The 26962-nt window shown below is 25.8% G+C and overlaps 1 protein-coding gene and 1 long non-coding RNA gene across 4 annotated transcripts; one reads left to right on the top strand and one right to left on the bottom strand.

Annotated features, from left to right (window-relative positions):
- The first annotated feature begins 384 nt into the window (after positions 1-384).
- On the top strand, positions 385-26446 carry LOC135924890 (zinc transporter Slc39a7-like). 3 transcript variants are annotated; one of them, XM_065460016.1, is made up of 7 exons: positions 385-992; positions 13034-13276; positions 18706-18840; positions 19076-19198; positions 24662-24756; positions 25630-25952; positions 26102-26446. In XM_065460016.1, exons 1-6 carry the CDS (start codon positions 437-439, stop codon positions 25906-25908), a joined length of 1431 nt encoding a protein of 476 aa, XP_065316088.1. In that variant the 5' UTR covers positions 385-436; the 3' UTR covers positions 25909-25952; positions 26102-26446. The 3 variants fall into 3 exon arrangements, with proteins under 3 accessions (XP_065316088.1, XP_065316087.1, XP_065316089.1); XM_065460015.1 differs by lacking the exon at positions 26102-26446 and having other exon boundaries at positions 25630-26095; XM_065460017.1 differs by lacking the exons at positions 385-992; positions 26102-26446 and adding an exon at positions 5097-5412 and having other exon boundaries at positions 25630-26095.
- LOC135924892 (uncharacterized) lies at positions 6741-7276 on the bottom strand. Its single transcript, XR_010571436.1, has 4 exons — positions 7183-7276; positions 7045-7131; positions 6931-7002; positions 6741-6808 (listed from the first exon to the last, which is right to left on the bottom strand). It is a non-coding gene; the product is annotated as an uncharacterized LOC135924892 (long non-coding RNA).
- Positions 26447-26962: the final 516 nt, after the last annotated feature.

A 26962-nucleotide genomic window follows, 5' to 3' on the forward strand; every position in this document is an offset into this window, starting at 1 on the left:
TATTTTAATTTTAATTTAGTGATTCTGACTTATTTAATTTGCATTTTAATCTTTTTAATGTACTTCTACTCTCTAATATTGTAAAACTACTATCATTTAAAAATATTTTTTAAAGTTTTGGTAATTATGATAAAAAATTATTTTTGGTTATAGAAGACTCTATCTGTTCAATAGAGTTAAAATCTATACTATATTTCTTTAAAATATAATTTATTAAGGGTAATATTTATAATATATTGAAAAATAATTAATACAATTATAATAGTTATATGATAGTAGTATATTAAGAAATAAAATTGAATAGAATTTAATCTAATTAAAAAAAATAAAATTATTATAAAATTCTCAGCATATGTCAGAAAGAGATTCTGTCATTTTTTTGCGAATTTCTAACAAAAAAGAAACAACCCAAAAATTATAAAAAACGTTTGCATAGATGTACAAACACTATATATTAATATTTGCAATATTATATTGTCCCTTATCTAATTATTTTTGTCAATGCAAACAAAGTTCGCAAGATAATTCTAACAAAGGACATGCAGCACATAAATTTGATAACTTTCATCACCCTCAACATGATAAATATTCAGAAGAAATGGCTAATGATGCAGAGAGTCACTATGATCATGAGCACTCCCATAATTCTCATCACGATCATTCAAAAATGAATGAGAATTCAGATCACAAAGCTGAAGCACATGCTCACTCTTCTCATTTTGATGATGACCATACACACCACCACCATCATCATAAAGTGATAAAAGATAACTTAAATGCACCAATAAATATGAACATTTGTATTTATTCAATGCTATCAACTCTACTTATAAGCATTGCTCCAATATTTATAATAATGTGTTTGCCTAATTTAGCAACCAAATCCTCTTCAGCTTCTTCTTATTTAAGGATTCTTCTAGGTTTTGCTGCAGGTGGGCTTTTAGGAGATGCATTTTTACATCTTATTCCCCATTCATTGCTAGAATATAGTGGTAAATTAATTTTTTTTTTGAATTTTCTTAGTTATTAATTCATTATATAATTATAATATTTAAATGCTAAAAATAGAGGAAAATAGTATTAATATCTCCTTGTTATGGGCCCAGGTATATATTTTATTAATAATGTTATGGCACTTGACATTTTGATAAAAGAAATCTGTTTTATTACTATTTATGATGTCCATAGTATGTATTTAATTTTCTTATCTCAATACCTAGATTTAGAATGAACCATGCCATATTCTAACTGTTACATTACTATAACCAAGAGATGAGCCCTTACAATATCATATGTAAAATCATAGAAACTAGTTAAAAAAATGAACAATATTCTTTATACTAAAGATGGTATATTTTAATTTCTTCCCATGGATGATTAATAATATTTCTATGATATTTTTTTTATATATTAAATGATCTAAAAGTTTCTATCACATCATTGGGTAATTCCATACCAGATCGATAACATTTTGGCCCGACCTTTTTAATTTCAATAAAATTTTGTATGCTGATAGAATATCATTAGAAAGCTTCGAATCCAAAATTATAAATAGTCAAAAGTACCAAAAATGACCTTTTTGAAAAATACGATTTTTTAAAATAGAGATAAGTTAAAAAATAATTATTTTAAAAATATAAGTTATATGTCATTTTGTAACTCTATTAAAGGCCTTTTAAATATTAAGGATTTTTTTGAAATAATATTGTTGCGGTTTTTATTTATGTTATAAATTTTAATCATAAAAATTCCAGGTGCTTCGCTTTTTAAATTTTTTTGAATTTAATATTTTCTTATTCTTTAACCTTATTATATCTATTCATAAAAAAATTTTAAACTTGGGACAACCATGAGTTTTTTAGTTATTGGGATTTAAAAAATAATTTTTTTCAAAAATAGATGGCGATCCTTTATAAAATAACATGTTTTTTTAAGATTATTATTTTTTTAAACTTTTTTTCATTTTTAAACATAAATAATAAGATTTTCCAACATTACTATCATAAAAATATTATATAGATCGTTTGATAGGCTTTCTTATTATTATTATTATATTGATAACTTGTAAAAATTAGTTGTTTTTATAATAAATTATTAAATTTCCTAAAAAGATAGTTAAGATTCCGATATCTCCTACAAGAAAATATATTAATAATTGTTGATAGATAAAAGCAAGTTTTCATGCACGCCCTAATATTAATTAATTTTTATTTTACAAATATTTTGATATTAATTATTTTTCTTTTTAAAATTATTTATAATGTATAAATATAAATGCGTTAAATCCTTTTAAAGGATCTAAACACTTTAATTTTCAAAGGAACCCGCAAAGTCATGACCTGGATGATACAATATCCAAACATTGAGGCGGAACACTCTATTTGTGATAAATGTCGTAAACGGTTATCACAAAAAAATATTGAAAATATAACTATTCTGATAGTTAATATGTAAATAATATCAACACAGCATCAACATCAATGGATACAATCAATATAACTTTAAACGAAATTGAAATATCTCCTATTAAGAAAAAAAAATAACCGAAAAAAATTATCCAAAAAAAAGGATAGCGAAAATATAAAAAGCCTATTTCAGATATAATAATTAACAATCCAGAATAGAGTACAAAAGATAATAATGATATTACTCAATAATATGAAATAACAATATCCTAATTTATCTATAAATAAAAAAATATCAATTGCTGACCATTCTGCATCCTAATTGGAGCGCAAATAAAATAAAAACAACATTTAACGCTACATAATCATATGGCATATAATTCCAAAATCGTTTTAGAAGAAAAGGGGATATTTTCAACTCCAAATCCAAAGCCTGCAAAAATATCTCAATCAAAATACAGTTGATATTGTTAAATTTTTTTTTGCAGTGATGAAGTTAGTAGGGTATTACCAGGAAAAAAAGATTGCATAATCTAGCATTGAAAAGGGGGAACGAGTGAACGCTCAAAAAAGGTTAGTTCTTAATAATTTGAAAGAATTATATAATCATTTCAAGGCGAGTAATTGTTTAACTAAACTATATCTAATTCGCAGACATTTATTGTGGAGATAGTATATTCACGTGAGGATCCTTTGATTGAGGGTCTGTTAATCGATGAAATTAGAGGATATGTAACATGTGCATATGAAAACGATTGGTGATTTGTACAAGAAGTGAATGTAATTAGAGATGAAGTAAAAATTAATTTTTTTCACCCTAAAGGACTAGCAAATTCTTTTGTTTATCTAGCTGCACAAGATATCCTTTTCATACCAAAAAAATAATATTTTAACAATAGTTAGCCTATCAACGGCTGGCGTACATATAATTTATCGCAACACGAAATTATCATGGCGTCAAAAAAACTAAATTTAATGAAAAACCGAAAATAGGTATTTCATGAATTTTAATTTATCTATTATATCAAAATTTTCGAAAATTAAAATTTTTTATAAGAAAAAAATGATTATTATAACCGCAGCTAAATAATCTCATTTCATGATATTAATGTTAGAAGATCTTGCTATTTATGTTTAAAAATAGAAAAAAGTTTATAAAAATAATAATCTGCCATCTATTTTTAAAAAAAATATTTATTTTTTAATTTTTTAAATCCCAATAACTAAAAAACCCATGGTTGTCCCAAGTTTAAATTTTTTATGAATAGATATAAGGTTAGAGAATAAGAAAATATTAAATTCAAAAAAAATTGAAAAGCGAAACACCTGGAGTTTTTATGTTTAAAATTTATAACCTAAATAAAAACCGCAACAATATTATTTCAAAAAAATCCTTAATATTTAATAAAAGACCTTTAATAGATTTACAAAATGACATATAACTTATATTTATAAAATCATTATTTTTTAACTTATCTCAATTTTTAAAAATCGTAAATCCTTAATAAAAGACCTTTAATAGATTTACAAAATGACATATAACTTATATTTATAAAATCATTATTTTTTAACATATCTCAATTTTTAAAAATCGTATATGTCATTTTTGGCACTTTTGACCATTGATATCTCAGGAACTATGAGTACTAGGAGGCTAAAATTTTGGATTCGATGCTTTCTAATGATATTCTCTCAGTATGCAAAATTTTATCGAAATTAAAAAGGTCGTACCGAAAAGTTATCAATTTGGTATGGAATTACCCAGGGATGTGAACCCTTCAACAAAAAAAAAGGGTCCGGGTTCGGGTCCTGTAATAAATTTTTAAAGGACCCGGATCCAGGGAACATAAAACTAAGACTTTTTTCATTCATTTTTATTATACTTCAATATATATACACATTCATAATTCAAAATGAAATAATTTAAATTTTAAATATTTTATTCAATCGAACGATCATAATATCTTCTAAAATATCATCCTTGAGATTTCCACGTAAATTAGACAATATGTATTTCAAAGAAGAAAATCCACGTTCTACGCTGACCTAAAATAGATAGTTATCTTTATAATATATAAATTATTGTACCTGTGTCGCCGGTACAGCCATGACGAATCTAGACAAAGGTATACAATTCAGGATATATTAGAGAATTTTCCTCCCAGAATGTTAAAATATTTTTATCCCTATTAATTCTCTTAACTTCTGAGAATTTTTCAATTAAAGATACAATCGATATTTTTTACACCTTTCTATCTGATCCTGATGATAATTTTATTTTTTTTTCTCTATCTAATAATAAAATTTCGAGATCGTCAATATTACTATCATCATTACTATCGCTACAACCATTAGATGTTGAAGCCTCCAATATATTGTTAATAATAGAGTTATGGTTATGCCATAAATCGTCGAGATGGTCTATTGCCATTAGCTTTTGCTCAATACTTAATAGAACTTGATATCGAGGATCTAAATATATTGAGGCATACACAACACTATTTTTCAAAAATTGTTGCTCTATTATTTTCATGTTTTCTTTCGTGTGAAAAGGAACTTGTAAATTTTTCTAATTCTAATCGACATCTCACCCATATGCCATAAAAATCGAAACACAACTGTTCTGACTGCAATCGTAATGTAGTAATTTTCAAAGGAACCAACACCCTAGTAAGGTCTTTGATTTGATTCCAATCATCCTCTGAAATGATTTCACATGATCCTATAATAAAATCATCACAGAAATCTTTTAAACTTATTAATCGCTCTAGCATCATACAGATAGAGGACCAACGGGTTGTGCAATCTAATATTGCCATTTGCCTTTTCATGGATTTTAATATTCGTACAATTGTAGGAGTTCTTAAATATTTAGCAACATCCCTTGCTTTGTCAATTATAGTTTTAAAGATATTATTTTTGAGGGAATCATTAATAGCTAATTGTAGTGTGTGGGCTGCACATCTGATACAGTATATCTTCGTGGAAAAATCTTTTATTATCTCCGGTATGTCAAATTCACTTATGTCCTCAAAATTATTATCATCATTATTTATATCTATATCATCCATTTCGTCCAATGAACATTCATTTAATAATTTAATAGATTTGACTAGATTAGCACTATTATCCGTAGTAATGGTATAAACGTTTCTTAAAGGAATATGGAATTTATTTAAAGTTTCTATTATCATTCTTTTTATATTTTCAGAAGCTGAACTTTCTTTAATCTCCTTCATTGCTAAATTTCTTAAGATTATATTATTTCCTTTAATATATTGTATATTTATTCCTAAAATATTTCTCCCTAATCTTTGGGCGGAATCTATTTTTAATGAAATTAATTTGTTTTTTGTTTCTTTTATAATTTTTGCTTGTATTTTTTTCGATTCATCAACCACTAAGTCCTTAATTTTAAAACGGTTAATTGATGTTCCAATTGCCTTACTAATAGGATCAATAATTTTTTTTAAACCAGAATCCTCAATAATATTGAAAGGTCTTCCATTTATTGTAACAAGCTCAACTAAAGCATTCATCAAATTCTCCTCAGACATTTGAATATGAATGCTTTTTTTTAGGCAAAAAGCATATTAATAAATTTACATAATAAAATATTATTACTTACATTAGAAAATAATCTATGGTATCAATCTCTAAATAAAATGAAATGAAGTCCAGGAAGAAAATCAAAAGAAAAGCGCGAATATAAAATAAATGATTCCACGAAAAAAATTAATAAAATTAAAAATTTTATATTATTTTTTAAAAATAATATTTTTACATTATTTAAAAAAAAAATTTATTTGTTAAAATTTTTACCCTGAACCCTTTAACCCTCCACTTTTTAAAAAGGTTTGGGTTAAGCCAAAATACGAGGGTTCAGAGGGTCCGGGTTCACATCGAATTACCCCATTTCCAAATATGGGTATATGGAAAAGGTTTTGGGTTGTAAAATATGGTCTAGATTTTTTTATTGATTTCCTTATATTATCTACCAATAAAAGTAGCAATATTCTAAGCATTATAGTGTGCACAAATTGAATATTTGCATTTTGCCATACTTTTTTAATGAAAAAAAAACATAATGCATCCATTGTTTAAATTGAGGCTGTCTTTTTATTAATATTGTCAATTCAACTAAGTCCAAAAAAGAATTTGTCTTTGAAATTTATATTTAATCCTTTTTATTTTTCTAAATATTCCATTTTGAGATACAAGTTATTTTTTTTACATTTTATATAATATTACAAAATGAAGAATAAAAAAAGGTATTTAGAAAAATGCTACCACCAAATGGTAAATTTAACAATATGCATGATGCTATTTGAAATTATTTGAGTTTGTAATGCAGCATTTGAAATCTCAATTTGTGTGATCTATTGCACAACTCAGTTTGCAATCTGAGTATAAAAAAAATATAAACCAGGAAACTCCAAAATATTTTATGGATAATATGAAATTTAACTAGAAGAATTCAATTTATAATATTTGTTTTTAAATATTTTTACATATTTTAATTTACCAAATCTTTATCTCAAGGTTTTATTGACTCCCTTGCTTCTAAAATGGTCCCAGAATGTGTTGTCTTATATCCCTGATTTTATGGCATAAATCTGAATATAGTTTTATTTTGTACCTAGCTTACCTACCCAAAATTTTAGCCCAGATTAGGTGTCCAGGTCTCCAATGCTTAAAATATGGCATGATGCTTTTTTAAAAAAATCTTGATAATGGAAAGATTAATTAATAAAAGTAGTATGACATATTATTATACTAGATATATTTATATAGACACCCTAACCCAAAGATTTGTTTACAGGCAAGGCATTGAAAATTGTGATAGGAATCTTTTAAATCATACATTATTTTATAATATAAAAACATTATTAATCATCTAAACAAAAAAAAGATATCTTATATGAAATTTTTATATATTATTTTTGGCAAAAAATATTTAATTTATTTTTAAAAATATTAAGTATGCTATGCATTTTATTTGAATACTAAATTTGTTATTGCACTAGTTTATTTAATCATTAATTGATGAGAATCGACATGATAAAAAAAGACCATTTTTCATACTTCTGCACCTGATATCTTCAAAATTATAACAGCTAGGAGGCTGAAGCTTTATCCAAATATAGGTTATACGAACCTTTGCTTATATACAAAATCTTTCTTAAATAAAAAGAGATAGACCAAATTATGATCGGTTTGACATGGAATGACTAGAATGTAACAAAGGGGAAATACTTGGGAAACTTAGAAATTTCCCTGCAGTTTCCCTAATTTTTATTTTATTTGATCAAATAAATCAGGATTTTTGTCATATTTAGAAAAATATTTTTTCCTTTTGGTTATATATCATAATTATGTTTTGCTTTTGTATGTATATTCATTTTCGATAATATAATAATAGCTCAACTTTAGTGAAGTTCATAAGAAGGAAATTTTTTTATTGACTGAAATATATTTAAATTTTTAAATATAATTGAATTAAGGATTAAAGGTTAAAGAGATATAGGATAAGACTAACATCTTCTAATTTTAATTCAACATATATTAATATAAATTTCTGAAAAAATAATTTAATGAAATGTGTTGATAATTTCGGAAACTATTTTTATGCTAATTGTTCATTTTCTATAATGCAATATGTATTTGGAAGAAAATATTTCAATCTTTAAAAACAGCATAAAAATGCTCACAAGATAGTTACTTAGTAAAAATTTGTTAAACAGGGAATGTGAAAGGATTAAAAATATAGCAACCCAAAAATAAGATAGATCTAAATTTTGACCCTTATTAATAATGGGTGGACATATATAAGAGTGGAATGTATTTTAAATTTTATTATAACAATGAGCCTCGAGATTTAGCTAATAGATGTCCAAACCTTTGTGACATCTATTAACAAAATCTTCAGGCTTGAATATTTTTCTGGATAGAATACTGAGTTAGACATTTTTAAAAATTGGCTCAAATGGAAAGATTTTGCATCACTCGGTTGAATATCGGCAGAGCTCTATTAGAGATCTACAACTGGGTCATTCCATGTCAAATCAATCACTTTTCGGCCGACCCCTTTCGATTTTGATGAAAAATCGTAGGCTGGTTATATATGTTCCCATTAGATTAGAAACAAAATTTTAGCGGATTAGCAACTATATTAGCGGAGATATTCGGGGTTAAAGGTCTAAAAAACGTCTTTTTTTGCTTTTTACTGATGTTAAATAACTAGTTTTTAATTTTAAACTAAATATTATCAAATATTGAATATAATATCAATAGCTAAGTTAATAATTTATGATTATGGCAAAAACATCAAAATTAATTTTTGATAAAATATGGGTGATCTTATGGTCAGTTGAAAACTTGAAATTAATATTTCGAAATGTATATGATCTCCGATTTTTAATTTTTTTAAGAAATATTATCCGTTTACTATTTTTTTAATAATTTCTTCAACAATTAGCATGGCTGGATAATTATTTTAAAATTTATTGCGATTTTTATACTTTAAAAAAAATAGATGGCGCTATATATAATAGTTTTAATATGTTAAAATTCATTTTTTTATTGATTAAAAATATTTTAATGTATATATATCATACTAAATCGATTACAATGTCCATTATATATATTTATTTGTAATTCAGATCATAAATTTTTAAAATCTTCACAAATTTAGCCTAATTAAGATAGTTTATAAATTAATTAAATCTTACTTCATCTAAAGGAACACAAAGCCTGGCTAGCTTGTGAGATTTCTTCAGAAGATAATATATATGTTCTACCGGTGGGAGTAGAAGGATTGACCAGTGAAAGAATATGAGATTTAGGTAACACTAAAATATCATCTTTCAGGGGAAATTTAAATGAGGCTGAAGGTCCACAAGGGTGTAAAAATCGGATTTTTACTTCTTCATTTGTATCATATTTATCGATTATATATCCTAACCACCATTTATCATCATATACACATGTTACATATCCATTAATATTTTTAAATATAATTTTTTCATTTAAAAACGAAACTTGTTTTATATTATATTTTTTAGAATTTGAATATATTTTGGTTTTTAGTCTATTTTGATCAATGGGAATAACCCCGTGAATTTTTAAGGTCCCATGTATGGGCAGCGCAGAATTAAATCTTTTGAGAAGGGCTAATTCCCCTTCGATATATTCTTGATTGGATATATATTCAAATTGAATTCCATTAATATTTTCTTTAGCATAATTATATAATTCTAATGGGGTTAGGATTTGATTTTTATTTGGTTTTTGAAGACTAGCTCTGGCAACTAATCTTTTGACAGTTCCCCCGATACCGTCACATGCATTTTTGCCGTGAGCAGTGGCAAGGAAATGCCATTCGGCAGGAATATTAAAATCGTATTTATGAAGACATATGTTCAGAAAATTTTTGCGATTCTTGTATTGAGACGCGGCTCCATCTGAAAAATATATTATTTTTTCTGGTTTAGAATTAAATTTGGCTGTTAAGAAATTAATAAATTTTTTTTGGTAAAGGTGGACTGCACTAGTATTATGGTTTAATGATTCGGATATAATAACAAAATTTATATTTTTTAAATCTTCTCCAGATTTATAATATGCTACAAATGGATGTATAGTGGCCTGCACGTTGTTCCAATGAAATCCCTGAACTTCATCTTGTAAAATGAAGGAATAATTTTCAGAATAATCTAGAATTGTTAAAAATTCCCCATCTTTTAAATTTTCTTTGGAATTCTTCAAAAATAAACTTTGTTGTTTAGCTATAAACGAGTGACGCAGTAAAATTTGAACTTTTTCTAATAAATAATCGATGAAATTATCAACGGACTTTATAATAGTTTCAAGATTTGTTCTATCCACCGTGATCCATTGTTTAAGTGACATATTCTATACGATTTCTCTGAAACAATTGGTATAATTGTCCCTTAAGAGATTCTATACCAGGGCATTGATCACAATTTGTTAAATAACATTTTGGCTGAGATGGATTACAAATAATTTGCGCCAATAGATAGTTGTAAGAATTTATACAGTAATCTTCTCCTGCTGTAATTTCATCTATTACATTTGTCATTAATTTCACATTCTGATGAATAGCGCAGACACAAACAGTGTGTGTGCCACTAGCTCCAACTAAATACAGTTTTTTGGTCTAAGTTCGGCAAATTTAGAGAATCCTATTGATATATTTGGGTATTCTTCCTTAAACATCTTGAATATTTCTTTAAGATTATTTAATATAAGTCTTTTTTGAACTGGTTCTTTCTCGCTTTTAACAGATACACAATCTTTTATTCCTGGCATGAGTCGGCTTATTTCATCAGAACTATAAAAATCCTTGACGAGTTTAAATGTTTTTTCGTTTAGTGTCTTTCCTGCCTTATGTTTTGGAAATGAAAGAATTCCACTTTCTTTTACCATCATTTTAGATTTTCTTGCCATGTATGATGTTACGTTGTATTCCTTTTGAATTTTATTTACACTCCATCTTTGAGGCAAAATTGTAAGAATTTGATATTGTTGATTTTTTGATAATTTATCAAAGTTATCCTTTAATATAATAAGAATTTCCTCTTTCATTGGTCTATCAATCTCGGAATCAGATATTTCTAAAACCTTAATCTTTATTGCTTTTTCAATCTTTTGAATTTTATTTTTAGGATATTTTTTCTCCATTAAACGTTTTCTTTTAATTGGTGATTCTCCAATATTGTGTAATGTTTCATTAATCGATTCAAAGGCATCCTGATTATGGGTTATTGGGGATATAAATTCTTCCGGAATGTGTGGACCAATTTTACTTAACTGGTATCGGCACGAATTACATATTTTTTGTTGAAGATATAAATGATTATTTATATTAAGCATCCATGGAAGAACTGATCTTAAATTTTTATGATTCACTTTATTCAGTGGATTGCAACATTTTATCTTATCTTTTAAGGGTTTCATTTAAAAAAATTTATTTATTTTTAAACGACAAGTAAAAATATTTATATGTAAAAGATATGAATCGGTGTTTGTGAAAAAATATTAAAGAAATCAATTTGTATTTTTAGCAACTGTGATTTATCGATTAAATTCGCTAATTAATTTTGCTAATCAGTTTATTTTTAATAATTTTAAGAAAAGATAAAAACAGCTGACTTACTTTTATTAATTTTTTCAGTGTTAAATATATGCTCAAAATTCAAAGACTTTGATCAAAAATTTTATAGAGAATGCTCAAATTCATTTGATACCGAAAATTTTATAACTAGTTAATTTTTTGTTAATTATATTGCTTAAAATTTTTTTAAAAATCTTTGAAATTTTCTGGTTAATGACAATTTTATAACATTCTTGGTCTTGATGGGTATGACCTAGTCTGGAGGGGGGATGGGGGGTAGGCCGGGTAATTATATGATTTTCGATTTTTCCCTTAATAATTTTCCTGCACTCCTTTAATACTGCTTTTTTGTTCGCATGTTAGTCGGATTTTTTAATTATTTTTAATTTACATTGAAATATTAAAAAAATTATTAAAATTTTTTATCCTGCGAATATCTCAGGGGAATAAGGTTTACAAAGTTATATAATCGAATTTTATGATATATTATACATTAAAATATTTTTAATCAATAAAAAAATAAATTTTAACATATTAAAACTATTATATATAGCGCCATCTATTTTTTTTAAAGTATAAAAATCGCAATATTTTTTAAAATAAATATCCAGCCATGCTAATTGTTGAAGAAATTATTAAAAAAATAGTAAACGGATAATATTTCTTAAAAAAATTAAAAATCAGAGATCATATACATTTCGAAATATTAATTTCAAGTTTTCAACTGACCATAAGATGACCCATATTTTATAAAAGATTAATTTTGATGTTTTCGCCATAATCATAAATTATTAACTTAGCTATTGATATTAGATTCAATATTTGATCATATTTAGTTTTAAATTAAAAACTAATTATTTGACATCAGTAAAAAGCAAAAAAAGACGTTTTTTGGACCTTTAACCCCGATTATCTCGGCTAATATAGTTGCTAATGCGCTAAAATTTTGTTTATAATCTAATGGGAACATATATAACCAGTCTACAACTTTTTATCGAAATTGAAAGGGGTCGGCCGAAAATCTTGATTTTTTTGCTCATTTGACATGGAATAACCCAACTGTCTTGCTTGGATTTTATATAAACAAATAACCTATATCTCGAAGATTTCGCTAAATTTTTCCTTCTTGGGAAAATTCACGACGTAGGTTATATATTTGTTTGGCAATAGTCATTTTTTATAAAATCAAGTAAATTGAGGTTTTTAACAACACTAGTTTAGACCTATTTTTCATTATTCTTATAAACACAATATAAATTAGATACTTACAAAATCGTCCACAAAAAAAGACCTTTATTTTTTTTTGGCTTGAAAATCATTTAATGATATAACTGGTAAAACTGAAAGGTATGGACCAAAGTCGTCAAAATATTTTTCTATCAAAAAATCGGTCTGCTTTTGGGTTCAGACTATAGAACTGGATTGTTGATCCTCGTTATTTTATTCCCTTTTCTAAATTATTGATAAAAATTATCTTTATATTTAAAATCAGCTTCCATATCATCCACCCTTGATCCCGAGACGCGAGAAGAAGAACTGGAAAAGATGTACAATTTAGTTGGTATAAGGGTGTTATCTGGAGTTTTGGCTTTTCTTTGTGTAGACAAAATAATGAGAATCGTTAAATTCGAGCATGCGCTCGATCATAAACACGAGAGCCATGCTCATTTGTTTAACGACGTAATGGTAAAAGAGAAAGCAGAGGATCTTGTTTCATTTTCAAATAATTCTGATGGTAAATTTTTTTTTAAAAATTATAAATAATTCTAAACCATACATTCTGGAAAGCTGCAAAAATATTTGATTGAATAATATCTGGAACGAACTCGAACCACTGGACCCGGGTTCACGGCTCTCGAACCCGAAGTGCTGGACTCGAAAATATTTCGGATTATGAATCCGAACCCGTTTTTTCCTTAACCCAGATCCAGATTGGGTTCGGGAATTTTTTTTATACCTTGAATAATTTAATTCCTCAAAAAATTAAAAATTTTAAATAATATAAAAATGACAAGTTAATTATTTCGATTTTTTTGAAGCGCCATAAAAATTTTAAGCTATTTTAAATTCAATTATATATCAAAATTTATAAATTTGAGCAAAATAAAGGGTATTATTATATATATAACATATATATAAATATTATTTCTTAATTAAAATTACTAACATAATTTGAATTACTACTTTGAGTTTTTCATATAATCTTATAATCTCAGATTTTCTTTGTCAACTATTTTTTTTAACAGCTCTACTAAATAAGGGAAAGAGATTTATAAAAATGCAAATATAATTTAATTCAATATTATAACTTGAAGATTAATTTTCAAATTTTTATCAATAAATAATTTTTGCAAATCTTTATAAGTTACTTTCAAAATCCAATTTCTCACATTTATTTTCTAATATATTTTTTTATATAATATTGATTTGTATTTTCTTAAAAAGTTATGAATCTGGATCTAAACTGGACCTGGGTTCTACCTAATGAACGTTCTCTGGACCGAACACCTTTTAAAGTTTTCCCTGGACTTTGATTGAACCTGGTTGAAAATTTCGCTGGGTGCAGAACCCTGTTTTTAAATAATAAATTCATGAAACTACCAAAAATGACTATCTTATTGATACTTAAATTTAAAAAATACATAGATATATACTACCATACCTCATTGATATACAACCACCCTTCATTTTTCGCTTACATTAATTTTCAAATTTAAAAATAATTATTAATTTCTTTAAAAATTAAAATCTTAATTAATATAAATATACTACCCAAAACCAAAAATAACGCCTGTTTTACATTTTATCCCTTTGTACCCAACATTTTGTATTTAGTTATATGACTAATTTAATGTTAATTTCAAGATCTTAATGATAATTTTTTGATTTATTTTGGAGGATAACTAATTTTGAAGTTATGAACAATAGGAATATATTTTAATTCAAAATAACGCTGTTTTTTAATTTCGCTTTTAGTCAGTTTTAAATGATTCAAGCTAATGTCATAATGAATACAAAAAAATAGTTAAGCTTTAGTCACAATTATTTTTGAATTTTAAATTCCCCATGGAATTCTAGTTGAACCAATTATCCAGTGGATAATTTGTGATTTACGTGAAAAAGGAAAGAATAATTTAGCCATAACCGAAAAGCTCCACCTAAGCAGAAATCAATATTAATAAATTAATTGATCCAGTTAAATTTTCATGCATTGGCGCGAGAATGTGACATCCAGGAATTTCAGGGATAAACGCAGTTTGCAACTAATTATCAGGGAAAATCCAAATCTTTTTCACTTGACTCAAAAATTAAGAGATATAAGACAAAAAAGACTTTATCTATCTATCCTTGCAACAAAATGATTTATTCTTTGGGTTATAAATTTATAAAATGATTTAATTTTTATACCGTCACTGTACTTTTTAGTTAAATTATAGGCTAAGAAAAAATATCTTTTAACCATTAACCAAAAGAAAAAAACGATACTATTTCAATATAAAGATTGGATCTTTATCGAATGGTCAAAATTTGTTTTTAGCGACTGGTTTGAGTTTGTATTGGAATTTGAGAGTATTCGCAATAATGTAGTACGCAAGGCAAATAAAGCATTCCATCCCGATAAATTAAATTTTTGGGGAAAATATAGCATCTAAGTACTGTCAGGCCTTGTACGAGATAATTGTTAATTATTAGAGCTTAAAGAGAGTATATGTTATATATCCATGAATCAAATTAATAATTTTGTTCATGCTATACTATTACTCTTGACATATTCGACCTTTTTTAAAATACATATATATGCGCAATTCATATGTATATTTAATATTATAATTATGACAATAAATAAAATATTTCATCCTAACTTAAAGCGTTTACTATTGCATCTTGTATAAAGTAAAAACCATTTAATTTTTATAAATTATAAGGAAAATATGTCTTAATAATTGCTTGAGCATATAATTCTACTCACTACACGATCACCCAAATCTTTGCCAATTGAATTTATCTATTCTTTATTAAAATTAATTATCGCCTGCTTATTTTTATAAAAATAAAATTATAATTTAATCTATTTAAATGAGTTATAGAGTTTTATTTTATTCAAAGGAAGAAAATTAAACCAGGGGTGCCAGGCCTCCCATATTTTTTACTCTTGTTTACGCTAAAATACCCCGTCATTTTTTTAAAAATTAGATTTAAATTTTCTCGAGATTTTTTTATGAAATTTTTACATATATAAGGCTTAAAATTAGTTTAAACTTAAATTTACATTTAAAATATTTTGTGTGTTATTTTATTCTTCTTTTCATTTTTAGAAAAAAAGGAACAAAATATAAATATTAAAAGAATATCACTTCTTCTAATTCTAAAAATGATAATGATTTTTATGTGAATGTGAAATAAGTATTTCATATAATTCTTAATAAAATTATATTGGAAGTTTAAAATAATTCTTCATTTTTTAATATTATTTAAAATTTTTATATTTATCAGTTAAAGATTTTTTTAGTAATGAAATTTCCTCCCAGTTAATATATCTCTTCGTTTCTATTTTTATTACATTCATTTAAATTATATATAAATTACAGATAATTTTAAACGCAATACCTAATTTAGACTAATGGGCGGGCGGGTATATTTTTTTTGAAAACTAAGGACAGGCGTGTTAAAAATTTTTTAAACATTAGATGGGCGGACTTATGGTCCAAAAACCCGCCCAATGCACAGACCTCTAACATCACCATATTTCAAATGCAGTTTGTATAATATACAATACAAATTCCGACATATTGAGGAGTCTATAATGTAAAAACCATTAAACAAGACACAAATATATATCCAATTTAAAAAATAAAAAGTATCATAAAAAAAATATCGAACCATACTTTAAAAACAATAATTTATTTGATGAAAATTCTGTAAATATCCAAAGCGTTATTCATCTATCACACGATAAAATTGCTTACTTTTCATTGCCAACTTATTTCCCATTCTTTTAGTTCAAAAATCGCCAACATAAAATGCATAAGAATAAAATCCCTCAAGATAGTTTTGAATATCATTGGACAAGAAACACATTTTAGATAATATGAAGGAAAATGATCCATTTTTTTTATTAACGATACCTAAATAGTGGAAATTAATACTGCGTCATTTTAATTAAGAAATAGTTTCAAGTTAAACATCCTAAAAATATTTCATCGGACTTGGAGAAATCGAAGGATATTGGATATATGCTTGTGCGGAACCTTGATTAAGACAAAAATTAGTATTAAATTTTCTAAAAAAATATATAAATAGGATTTTATTTTATATACTGATTTTTACAGTATTTCAAGTGGATATTCTAAAAATTTTAATAAAATAATTTTTATAATTATGATTAAATACTCATTCCCGGTTTGATAGAATCTTACAACACTGGTTTAAAGCCCAATTTCAATCATGTTTTTCTTTTGTAATGTTGTTAAAAATAGTTTCTTCTTAAACTATATAATATAAACAAAACTTCATCTTTCTCTTAAAGAAGGAAATAAAGAACAATTTTTCCGAAATCATTAGACTTTGAATGGGCTTCCGAAATCATTAGACTCTGAGTGGGCTCGAAAACCGCTGTCTTTTTATATTTAAGCAAATAATATGTCTATCGGTAGAACGACTTATGCCTATTTCATCTATTAATGAAATAATATTGATCTAACGAATTTGGATGTTTAGAGTTTTATCCAGAGTTGTCAGATTCTTTCAAACAAAAAGTGAGAGTATTTAACCATAAATTTTTTAAATTATTTTATTAAATTTTTCACGTAAGAAATATGCACACAAAATATTGTAAAATATCACTACATAAAATAAATCTTTTTCATATAATTTTTTAGAAGATTTTATATTAATTTTTATTTTAAAATCAAGATACAAGCCTAGATTCAATATTCTTCAATTTCTCCAAGTCCGATGTAATATTTTTATGAAGTATACTTGAAACCCCTATTCCTTAATTAAAATAGCGCAGTATTATTAGGAATGTTTTGGTATTTCCATTATTTGAGGCATCCTTTAATAAATAAAATGAATAATTTCCTTTCAAATTATCTAAAATGTGTCTCTTAGTCGCAAGATCAATGAAATTCAAAACCATAGAGGGGGGGTTGTTCTTTCGCATTTTATGTTTTTGTCTATTTTTGAATCAGGAAGCAATAAGCTTGCAATGCAATCTAAGCAATTTTATCGTGTGATAGATGAATGCCCCATCGGATATTAACAGAATTTTTATCACATAAATTAATATTTTTTTGATTCCTTATTTTTTAATAATTGGATATATATTTTTGCCCTGATTAAAGGTTTTTTATCATGGACTACTCCATGTCTGATATTAATTTTATAATTATCTGAACTATTTTGTTTGTGCTCCCTTATTCATGAATGGGTAGAATTCCATGAATTTGGATATTGTATTTATAGTTATTTAATGTTATACTTTTTTTAAATTTCTGTAATTTATATATAATTTGAATTAATGGAATAAAAATACAAAAGAAGAAAAATAATAAACTAGGAGGAAATTTTATTTAACTAATCAAAAATCATTAACTGTTAAATTTTAAAATAATATTAAAGAATTCAGAATTTCTTAAATCTTTCTAATATCATTTTATATAGATTGGAATTTAAATATTTTATAAAATATTTATTTCACATTTACATAAGAATCATTTTTAGGAATAGAAGAAGTTATTTAGCATATTTCGTTTTAAGATTAGCGTATATTAAATTTGTACTTTTTTTCTAAAAATAAAAAGGATAATAAAATAACCATAAAAATGTGCCTTTTTAAATGTATTAATTGAATTAAAATAAAAAATTTCAGTGGAATGATTCGTTTTTTTATTTGGGGTGTATTATAGCTAACATTGTAAGAAATATAAATGATATTATTATAAATATTTTTAAAAAATTATTGTATACTATTTAAGGATATATATAAAAGAGCCACGCTGCTACCAATTTTAAAAAAATCCCCTAAAAAGGATCATCTTCAGCGGAGGGTAGTATATTAGTTTTTTTAGAAAGATAAAGATGCGAATTACTATAACATAAATAAATTCGTTTTTTTTTAAGTTTCTATTCCTATATTTATCTACTTGTATATAATTTGCCAAGATCAATCCACTAGTGGACTCAGGTCAAGGCGTAAACTCAACGAAAATGTATCAAATCACTTAGATATAGTGGACAAAAAAATCAAAGGAGATCATTCTTCAGCTTATTCAAAATCTGACGAGAACAATGATTATGGTAATTAGCATTTATGATAATTAATAAATGTAAATCTTTAAAATTGCAACTAAACTTGATGAAGGGTTTAAATTTAGGTAGTAGCAGAAGAGTTTGATAATAAAATTATATTCATCGTTTACATTTAATTTTTTTTTTATTATTACAAGAAAAACTTTGGCGCAAATATATATTACATTTACTCTTGATTATATTTATTTATTTAAAATTATGGAATTATAATTTAAAATATTAGATTATACCACTCATGATATTGGCTTGAAAACCGCAGCTTATCTGAACTTAGTGGCCGATTTTGCTCATAATTTTACTGACGGTTTGGCAATCAGCGCCTCTTTTATAGCGGGAAGTTCTGTCGGTTTATAGATAATCATTTTATACTTTTTTTATCCTATGGAAAATAACAGAAAAACGCAATCATTCTTGTTAAATATAATCTACTCAATGATTCTCCATATTTTTTTTAAAATATACTAAAAAGTCTGTCCTTTTTTCGTTCATCCCAAATAATCAATTTATTTTGTTCGCCGAGTCCAGTCGAATTTTATTTTTTTAAGTGCCAGTCTATTCGGCTCAAAATTATAAGTCTGACAGGACTCCGACCTGATCATCAAAGAATTTTAATAATATATAACGAGGCTTAAAAAATGTAGTATGTGAATAAAATAAAATTTGGCGGTAGGGTCAATAACATTAATTCTATCCTAGACTGCCGATTCATTTATTAAAAATTCACATTTATTGAAGTCAGCTATATTCAATATCATTATTAGTTGTTATAGACGCCCTTTGAAAGGGATGTTGTTTTAATTCTTTTCACATTTTAAAATCCCTACTATTTCGTCTGAATAACTTTCAATGGCGGACTTCAATGTATACATCTTTAAATGAATAAATTGTCAGCCTAATTTAGTATTCTTGATGGATGCCTAGTAAAATAAAAATCTTAAATGCACTGGATAAATAAAATATAATGAAGGGCTAAAGAAAAAAGATACTCATTTTAAAATGTTTAGAATTCTAAATTAAAATTTTACGAACATAATAAACGAAATTATTTTGGTCCACTCTGACTTTGGACTTGACTGGACCAGTCGACATTGGCCTCTATATATATAAATATATAAGCAAACACAAAATGACTAATTATCGATTTATTTATTTTTAGACAAACTAGAATTAAATTTTAAAAAAATTATTATATATATTTAATAAATCATGTTTTTAAATTTGAGCCAATACAAATTAGATGTTTTTAAAAAAATATATATTATACCAAATATTCGTTATTTGAAAGGCTCGAAGGTCATTAGATCTGACCTAGTTTTATAAATTATTTAAATTCTTTTGTTAATACTTTTTAAATTTTATATATTATAAGGAAAATATTCATCAAGAAATGTTTGCTATTTATGAGATATTTTGGTGACGTTAAATTTGTAACCTTTATCAATAAATTTTTTATGAAGGATATTTAAAAAAAATTATAATAAATTGGTTTATTAGTATCAAAACTTTAAGTTAAGAAATATCTCCAAATAAAAAGCTAAAGCGATGAGTTAGTGTTATTAAACGGCTAACTCAATATTTTAGTCAGAAAAATATTGCCTAAGCCTTGAAATTTCAATAATATATGTCTGGACTTTTGTTACTTCATGAACAAAATCTTCAGGCTTGCATAATATTTTTCTGGATAAAATATGGAGTTAGCCGTTTTAAAAATCGGCTCCTATATTCATACAAAACCAATCCGATAACCGATATTTAGATTGATTTCTATTTACCATTTATGTTTGAACCCATGTCATGAAAAAAAATTTGCTAACTATAGATCAAAATAGGAAACACTTTGAAATGTTTAAAAACGACGGACTAAATGTTTTAGCCAAAAAATTTTATTCAATCCTGGAGATTTTGCTCATAGATGCTAGAAAGGTTTGGTCATCTTAAAAAAAATTATTGAAGCTTCCTTAATATTATTTTGGCTAAATTGGAAAAATTGAGCTTCCGTTTTCATGGCTAAAACAATATTTGGTTTATTATCACGAATGATTAGGTTTTATACTTTTTTATTAGGGTTATGCATCGGGATTTTTCAAGCCCACCTAGACCCGAATTTTGTTTTAATCCAGCTCGATCCTGAACGAATCTTATTTGTTCCGAAAAGTTCAACCCAAAATAAAAAAATTATTTGTCCACCCGGCCAGAATTTATTTAAATATAGAAAAATTTAATAATTTTTTAAAAAAATATTGGCGCCTATTTCTTGCAAGAATTTTAAAATACATTAATTTATTCCACAGATTGAGCGATATCATATATAAAAATTTGAGCCCGGCCCGATTTTTTTTTAAAAAATATATAGCCCAACCAAACCCTATATTATTATTTTTTAAAATAAGCCAAGCTTGAGGAGGGATTTGCAAATTTCTTCTTTTTATCCCCCAAAAGTTAATAATCTCACTTAAAAAAGGGAAATGTTTATGGTTGAATCTCAATGTGACTCGTTAAATATTTTTGAATCATTTTCTTGATGCAAATAATATAACAAAAAAATATTATATCACATTTTTAACTCTTCCTTTTTGATAATTCTTTTTTTTTTAAATATTGCAAATAACTAATTATTAGGAAAATTATGTATAAAATTAAAAATATTATAATCTAAATATATATGTCGTATTGGGATATAGATTCCATGGGGATTGGAATTTCGATTTTAAATTATTTATTGAGAGCCATTTTTAAATTTTAAAAATATGAATTTACGAGAAATGGATTTTCATATGTATAGATTACTCACACTGGGAATTTCAACTAATTCTGCCGCGAACTTTAGATTTACTCTTAATTTACAGTGATTATTATATAAATTTTAAAAAAATATCCAAAAGTTTATAGCGAAGATTATCAGAATTTTATTAGGTATACTTACACATGCTGAAAAACATTTCCTGGTAAATCGGATTTTTTAAATTAAAATTCCAAAATCCCCGTTGATTCCATATCTTAATACGACATATACAATCATAATACACCAAAATATTACGATATCGGATCGGTTTTTAAAAGTATCGGCTGATTCTATTAATAAAAACAGTAAATCATGATCGATTTGATATTAAATATTGGCAGAGATAAACATCGCTTATTGATGAAATATTTTCTATATCCATAAAATATTTAAGCTGTATAACGATTACGTATTGAAGATTTTTTTTAAAAGAAAAAGGAAAAATTTGAAACTTTCAAAATTTTCACTCCCCCCCCCCTCCCAGTATTGCAAAATCGACTAAATCTTACGGTACCACTGGTTGATACTTTTCGGCTATAAACTGGGTTTAGTTGTTTTTTCGGAGTTTTAAATATACTTAAATGACGCGATTTTGCAACATTATCCCCCACCAATCGGTGTCCTTTTGCCAGAGTTGGGTAGTACCTCGAATACTTGTATCAAAGATACAAGATCCTTTTGTATCTTGTACTAAATATCTTTTTGGCATTTTAAATAAGATACTAATATCTGTATCTAAGATCCTTTATTCTAGAGAATCTTGTATCTTTTGCATTTTTCTGACAAAAGATACAGATACGGATAGTGTTGTTAAACGGCTCGTTTTAGCCGATTTAATAACGGCTAACTCAATATTTTAGCCAGAAAAATATTGCCTAAGCCTTGAGATCTCGCTAATAGATGTCCAAACCTTTGTTCCTTCTATAAACAAAATCTTCAGACTTGCGTAATACTATTCTGGATGAAATATTGAGTTAGCCGTTTTTAAAAATCGGCTCAAAACGAGCCGTTTAACAACACTAGATACGGATTCTTTTTCATATTCTTGTTTAAAAAATTTTCATATCACAAATTATAACCTTATTTTTTTGACAACCAAAATTAGCTGGAAATTTATAACTCTCATTAAGATAGACAGATAAAAATTAACAACATCATAACGAAATAAGTAAAGAATATATTTTATATATAAATTAAATGTAACTCGAAAGAATATAATTACCAATTTTATATTTTTTAATTTGTAGGATGATTAACACTCGTGGTAGTGAAGAAGGGGTAGTGAAAGAAAAATTATGTAAATAAATTCCCCTGAATCAAATCTCAATCTTAAAATTTTAGATATAAATTTTTTAAATAATTCAGTCAAGAAAAAATGTATTGGCTGAATGTCAAACCTGTTAACACAAAAAAGTGAAGGTTCAATATACTCCTCTGCAAATTTTGTTAAACATATTAAAGTATATTATTTATATGATAATTTTTTTTAAATTAGAAATTCGTTTAGGCATTTATACCTAATATAAAGCAAACTCTACCACAATAAAGAAAATTCACAGTAGAACAGCTTCATTTAATGTCATTAATAAAATAAAACCAATAATTACACAAAATAAAATTGAAATGGTGTAAAAGGAAAATGTACAAAATTATGGAATGCTGGAAGGCCTAAATCTTCTGAAAATATAAGGGAGATAAGAGGTGGTAATCAACTAAAATTTTCATGAATAATCAGGTGGAATAGCCTATACGACAGTTTGACTTCACTGTTGAAATATAAATCACATTTTAATTTATTATTTGAAACAATTGATTGTCCCATTATTAAAGAAACGGATATTGTTTATATTGAGGAATATTGTTAAGACAAACTACAAGAGCAGAGTAGTACAGAATTAGTGCCCATACTATTTGTGATTAAAGGGGACTTAGGTAAACTTAAAAATTTAAGTTGCAATATTGTCTACTTTTATTAAAAGTTGTCCAAGAGGGAATTGGCAAAAGATTTGGGGGATTTCTTTTCTTAGGATGATGAATATAAGGAGGATTTTTTGGTATTTTTATCACATCTATATTTTAAGAACTTGAGAATTGTAGGATGATAAAAAAAATACTTTTTTATTATTAAAAGAAGCCCTAAATGTAGTGCAATAGTATATAATCAAGCTCAAACTATAAGACCAAAATTTAATATACAATACCGAAACCTTTGATCATTTAACTTTTGGTGAAACAAATGTTGCTGAGTTCAATAATACAAATAACATAGAAGCTGGAGGATTTAAATTTTTTTAAAGATCGTCGAAATACATTAGAAATGCTTACTTATTATCCTTCCATTAAAGAATTTTTTTAAATATAATACTGCAATATCTTAATCATCTCCTGTTGAAAGATTATTTAGTTTAGGCACAATGTTAAATACGCCGAAACAGCAAAGGGTATAAATTATTTGAAAAATTGATTCTCTTAAAAAATAATGATTTTAATTTAATCTATTTTAAATACTCTTTTGTAAATTAATATTTCAACTCACCTTAAAAATACTAGTCTCCCTTCCCTGACTATGTTAAGAATGGGCTAAAACTTATTATAAATGGCCTAATTATTAAAATTAATTCGTAAATATTCTATTAATTATTGTAAATATTTATAAGCTTATGTTATGTTCTTCACCAATTAATAATAAAAATTATATTTTATAAGCTATTCTAAATTGGTATTGATAATTTTATAAAAGTATCTTGTATTTAAGATACTTTCATTTGGAAAAAGATACAAGCATATTTTTGATATTATGAAATCTATATCTAAGATCCGTTTTCTAATAAAGAATCTGTATCTAAATTCTTTTTCCGAAGGACCTGCCCAACTCTGCCTATTGCATTCAAATTAATTCCGCATTTATGGTATCATAATTTTAGAACAAGTGATTTTTAAATATTTATAGTTTCACATAAATTTCGAAGGCATTTTACCTTATATATAATATTCAAATTTTTTTTAAAAAATCTAAAAAATATATAGGGATTTTAGCAACCACAACTATATTGTTGCATGAGGTACCCCACGAAATCGGTGATTATGCCATTTTGATCCAATCTGGATGTTCAAAGAAAAAGGTTTCATTATTTTTTTTATAAAATTGTTTGCAAAAATTTTCAATCTAAAAATCAGGGATCCGATCCGTAACAAATATTGGTTCAGGTTTGGGGTCAGCTAAAAACGAGTTTTTAATTAATCGTTAATTAAATAAAAACCGACACTCAAAAAATGGTCATTTTTATAATTCCAAAAGTAAAACAGCTTAAAGGCTATGCTTTAGCCCTAATATAGAGGGCGCGAGCCTTTGCCTGTATACTAAATTTAGTTTTAAAAAGGTCTTTCGAAAATCATACTTTTCTTTGTTGACAGCAAATGACCCGTTTATTTTATTATTGCATATAGAATAAATAGTATTTATTAACCATAAATATAAAAAATTATTTTCCCAACAAAATCCTCTTAAGCCATACGAGTAAAATATTTTCAATATTATTTTCAATCAAATTAGATCTATAATGAGAAAGAATAAATTTATACGCTAACTTGGGTAGCTTGAACCGTCGAACGCAATATACGAAACTATTTAAAAATGGCGACTTATATATAACAATCAAAATTGATTGATAACATTTTAAACAGTTAGGATATTTAAAGGTTCAAACCAGTTCTTTTTTAGAGGTTCGGTAAAAAATAATGGGTATCAGTTAAGTTTCGGATCCCTGAGTAAAAACAAATATAATCTTTAATGAAAATATTTTTTAAAATAATTTAATAAAAATTTACAGCTATTTAAAAAAAAATCTTATCATTTTAATATTTAGCGTCATACCCGTAATTAGACTTCTCGATTTCTGCCTCTTCTATTTTACATATAATCACTTTTTTTTAATGTCTAGCATTTTAAATACACTTATTCTATTCAATCTTATTTATATGACTAAAACCTTCAGGCCATTCTACTCCAATTCCTCACAGCTGTCGGCGCCCTTACTGGCACAGTACTCGGTCTAGCCTCCAAGCATTATTTTCATTCATTCATGTCAACTTCTTGGATTCTTCCCTTTACTGCCGGGGGGTTTATTTACATAGCGGCGGTCACAATATTACCAGAATTACTGAGTAAAGAGGAAGATAAGGAGGGAAGCAGATCACTCATTAGGTGTTTGCAAGAAATTTTAGCATTGATAGTCGGGATTGGACTCATGGTCGTGCTAATTTATTACGAATGAACGAGAACGCGTTTTAATTATATTGGTGATTGGGAATATTTAAGGTTTCAAGTCAATTAATTTTATTCTTAAAACTTCATATTTAATTTATATTGGAATTTAGTTATTATTGTAAAGAGCATTTATATATGTATTAATTAAAAAATTTATAAAATTAAATCTTGACACATGAAAATTTATTTTGTTATAAAAGGCTTGCATCTTATTGAAAGTTTTCAATTGACGCATTCGAGTTGTGTGATGATAAACAAATTTTAAACAATATTTTCGAATTTTACACGACATATTGATTTTTTATATCTATATTTTTTTTTATAAAATTTTCAATTTTTGTCAATGACTTGATACGTCAACAATTATCTTTTTTTTGGCCTACTTATTAATTTAGATTAATATATATTTTTTAAAATTACTTCATTTATAATTATATTTTAGAGGCTGAGTTGGGCATTACAATACAAATACCATTTATTTTACAGTTTTTTCTAATCTTCTTCAATATTTAATTGCTTATAATAAAAATAGATTCGCCGGTCATTATATGGATTTTCATTAATATGTTTGATTGTTAAATCCAAAAATCTTGTTTATATCATTCAAGATTTAGCTAAAAAGAGTATTGGGCTTTCTAACAATTAATAAAAAAGAATTTTTATAAATTTTCAAATATTAATTATAATTATTAAAAATTTGACATTTATTTTTAAAAAAATCGATTATGCAACTGAACCCCTACATTTTATATTAATCTAATCAATAATTAATTGGAGTATATTAATTGAGATACCTATAGGTCTGTAAACCCCACCGACCCGAAGATTGGGTTAGAAAATTATTCTGGGGCCAAAGAAACGTTTTTACCTTGATTTTTGGGTCGGGTTGGGAATATAAAATTAATTTTATATTTAGATGGCTTTCATCAAAAAATGACTCAAATAATATTTGAATCATCTTTCTTAGTCTATCGTAGAAATAAAAATATATAAATTTTAAAAATTAGTTTATATTACGCTCTTTATTTTAGCAAATATAAAACAATATTTACATAATATGG

This window comes from Gordionus sp. m RMFG-2023, chromosome 2, assembly GCF_954871325.1.
Source record: "Gordionus sp. m RMFG-2023 chromosome 2, tfGorSpeb1-WG-v2, whole genome shotgun sequence".
Taxonomy (NCBI): Eukaryota; Metazoa; Nematomorpha; class Gordioida; order Chordodea; family Parachordodidae; genus Gordionus; species Gordionus sp. m RMFG-2023.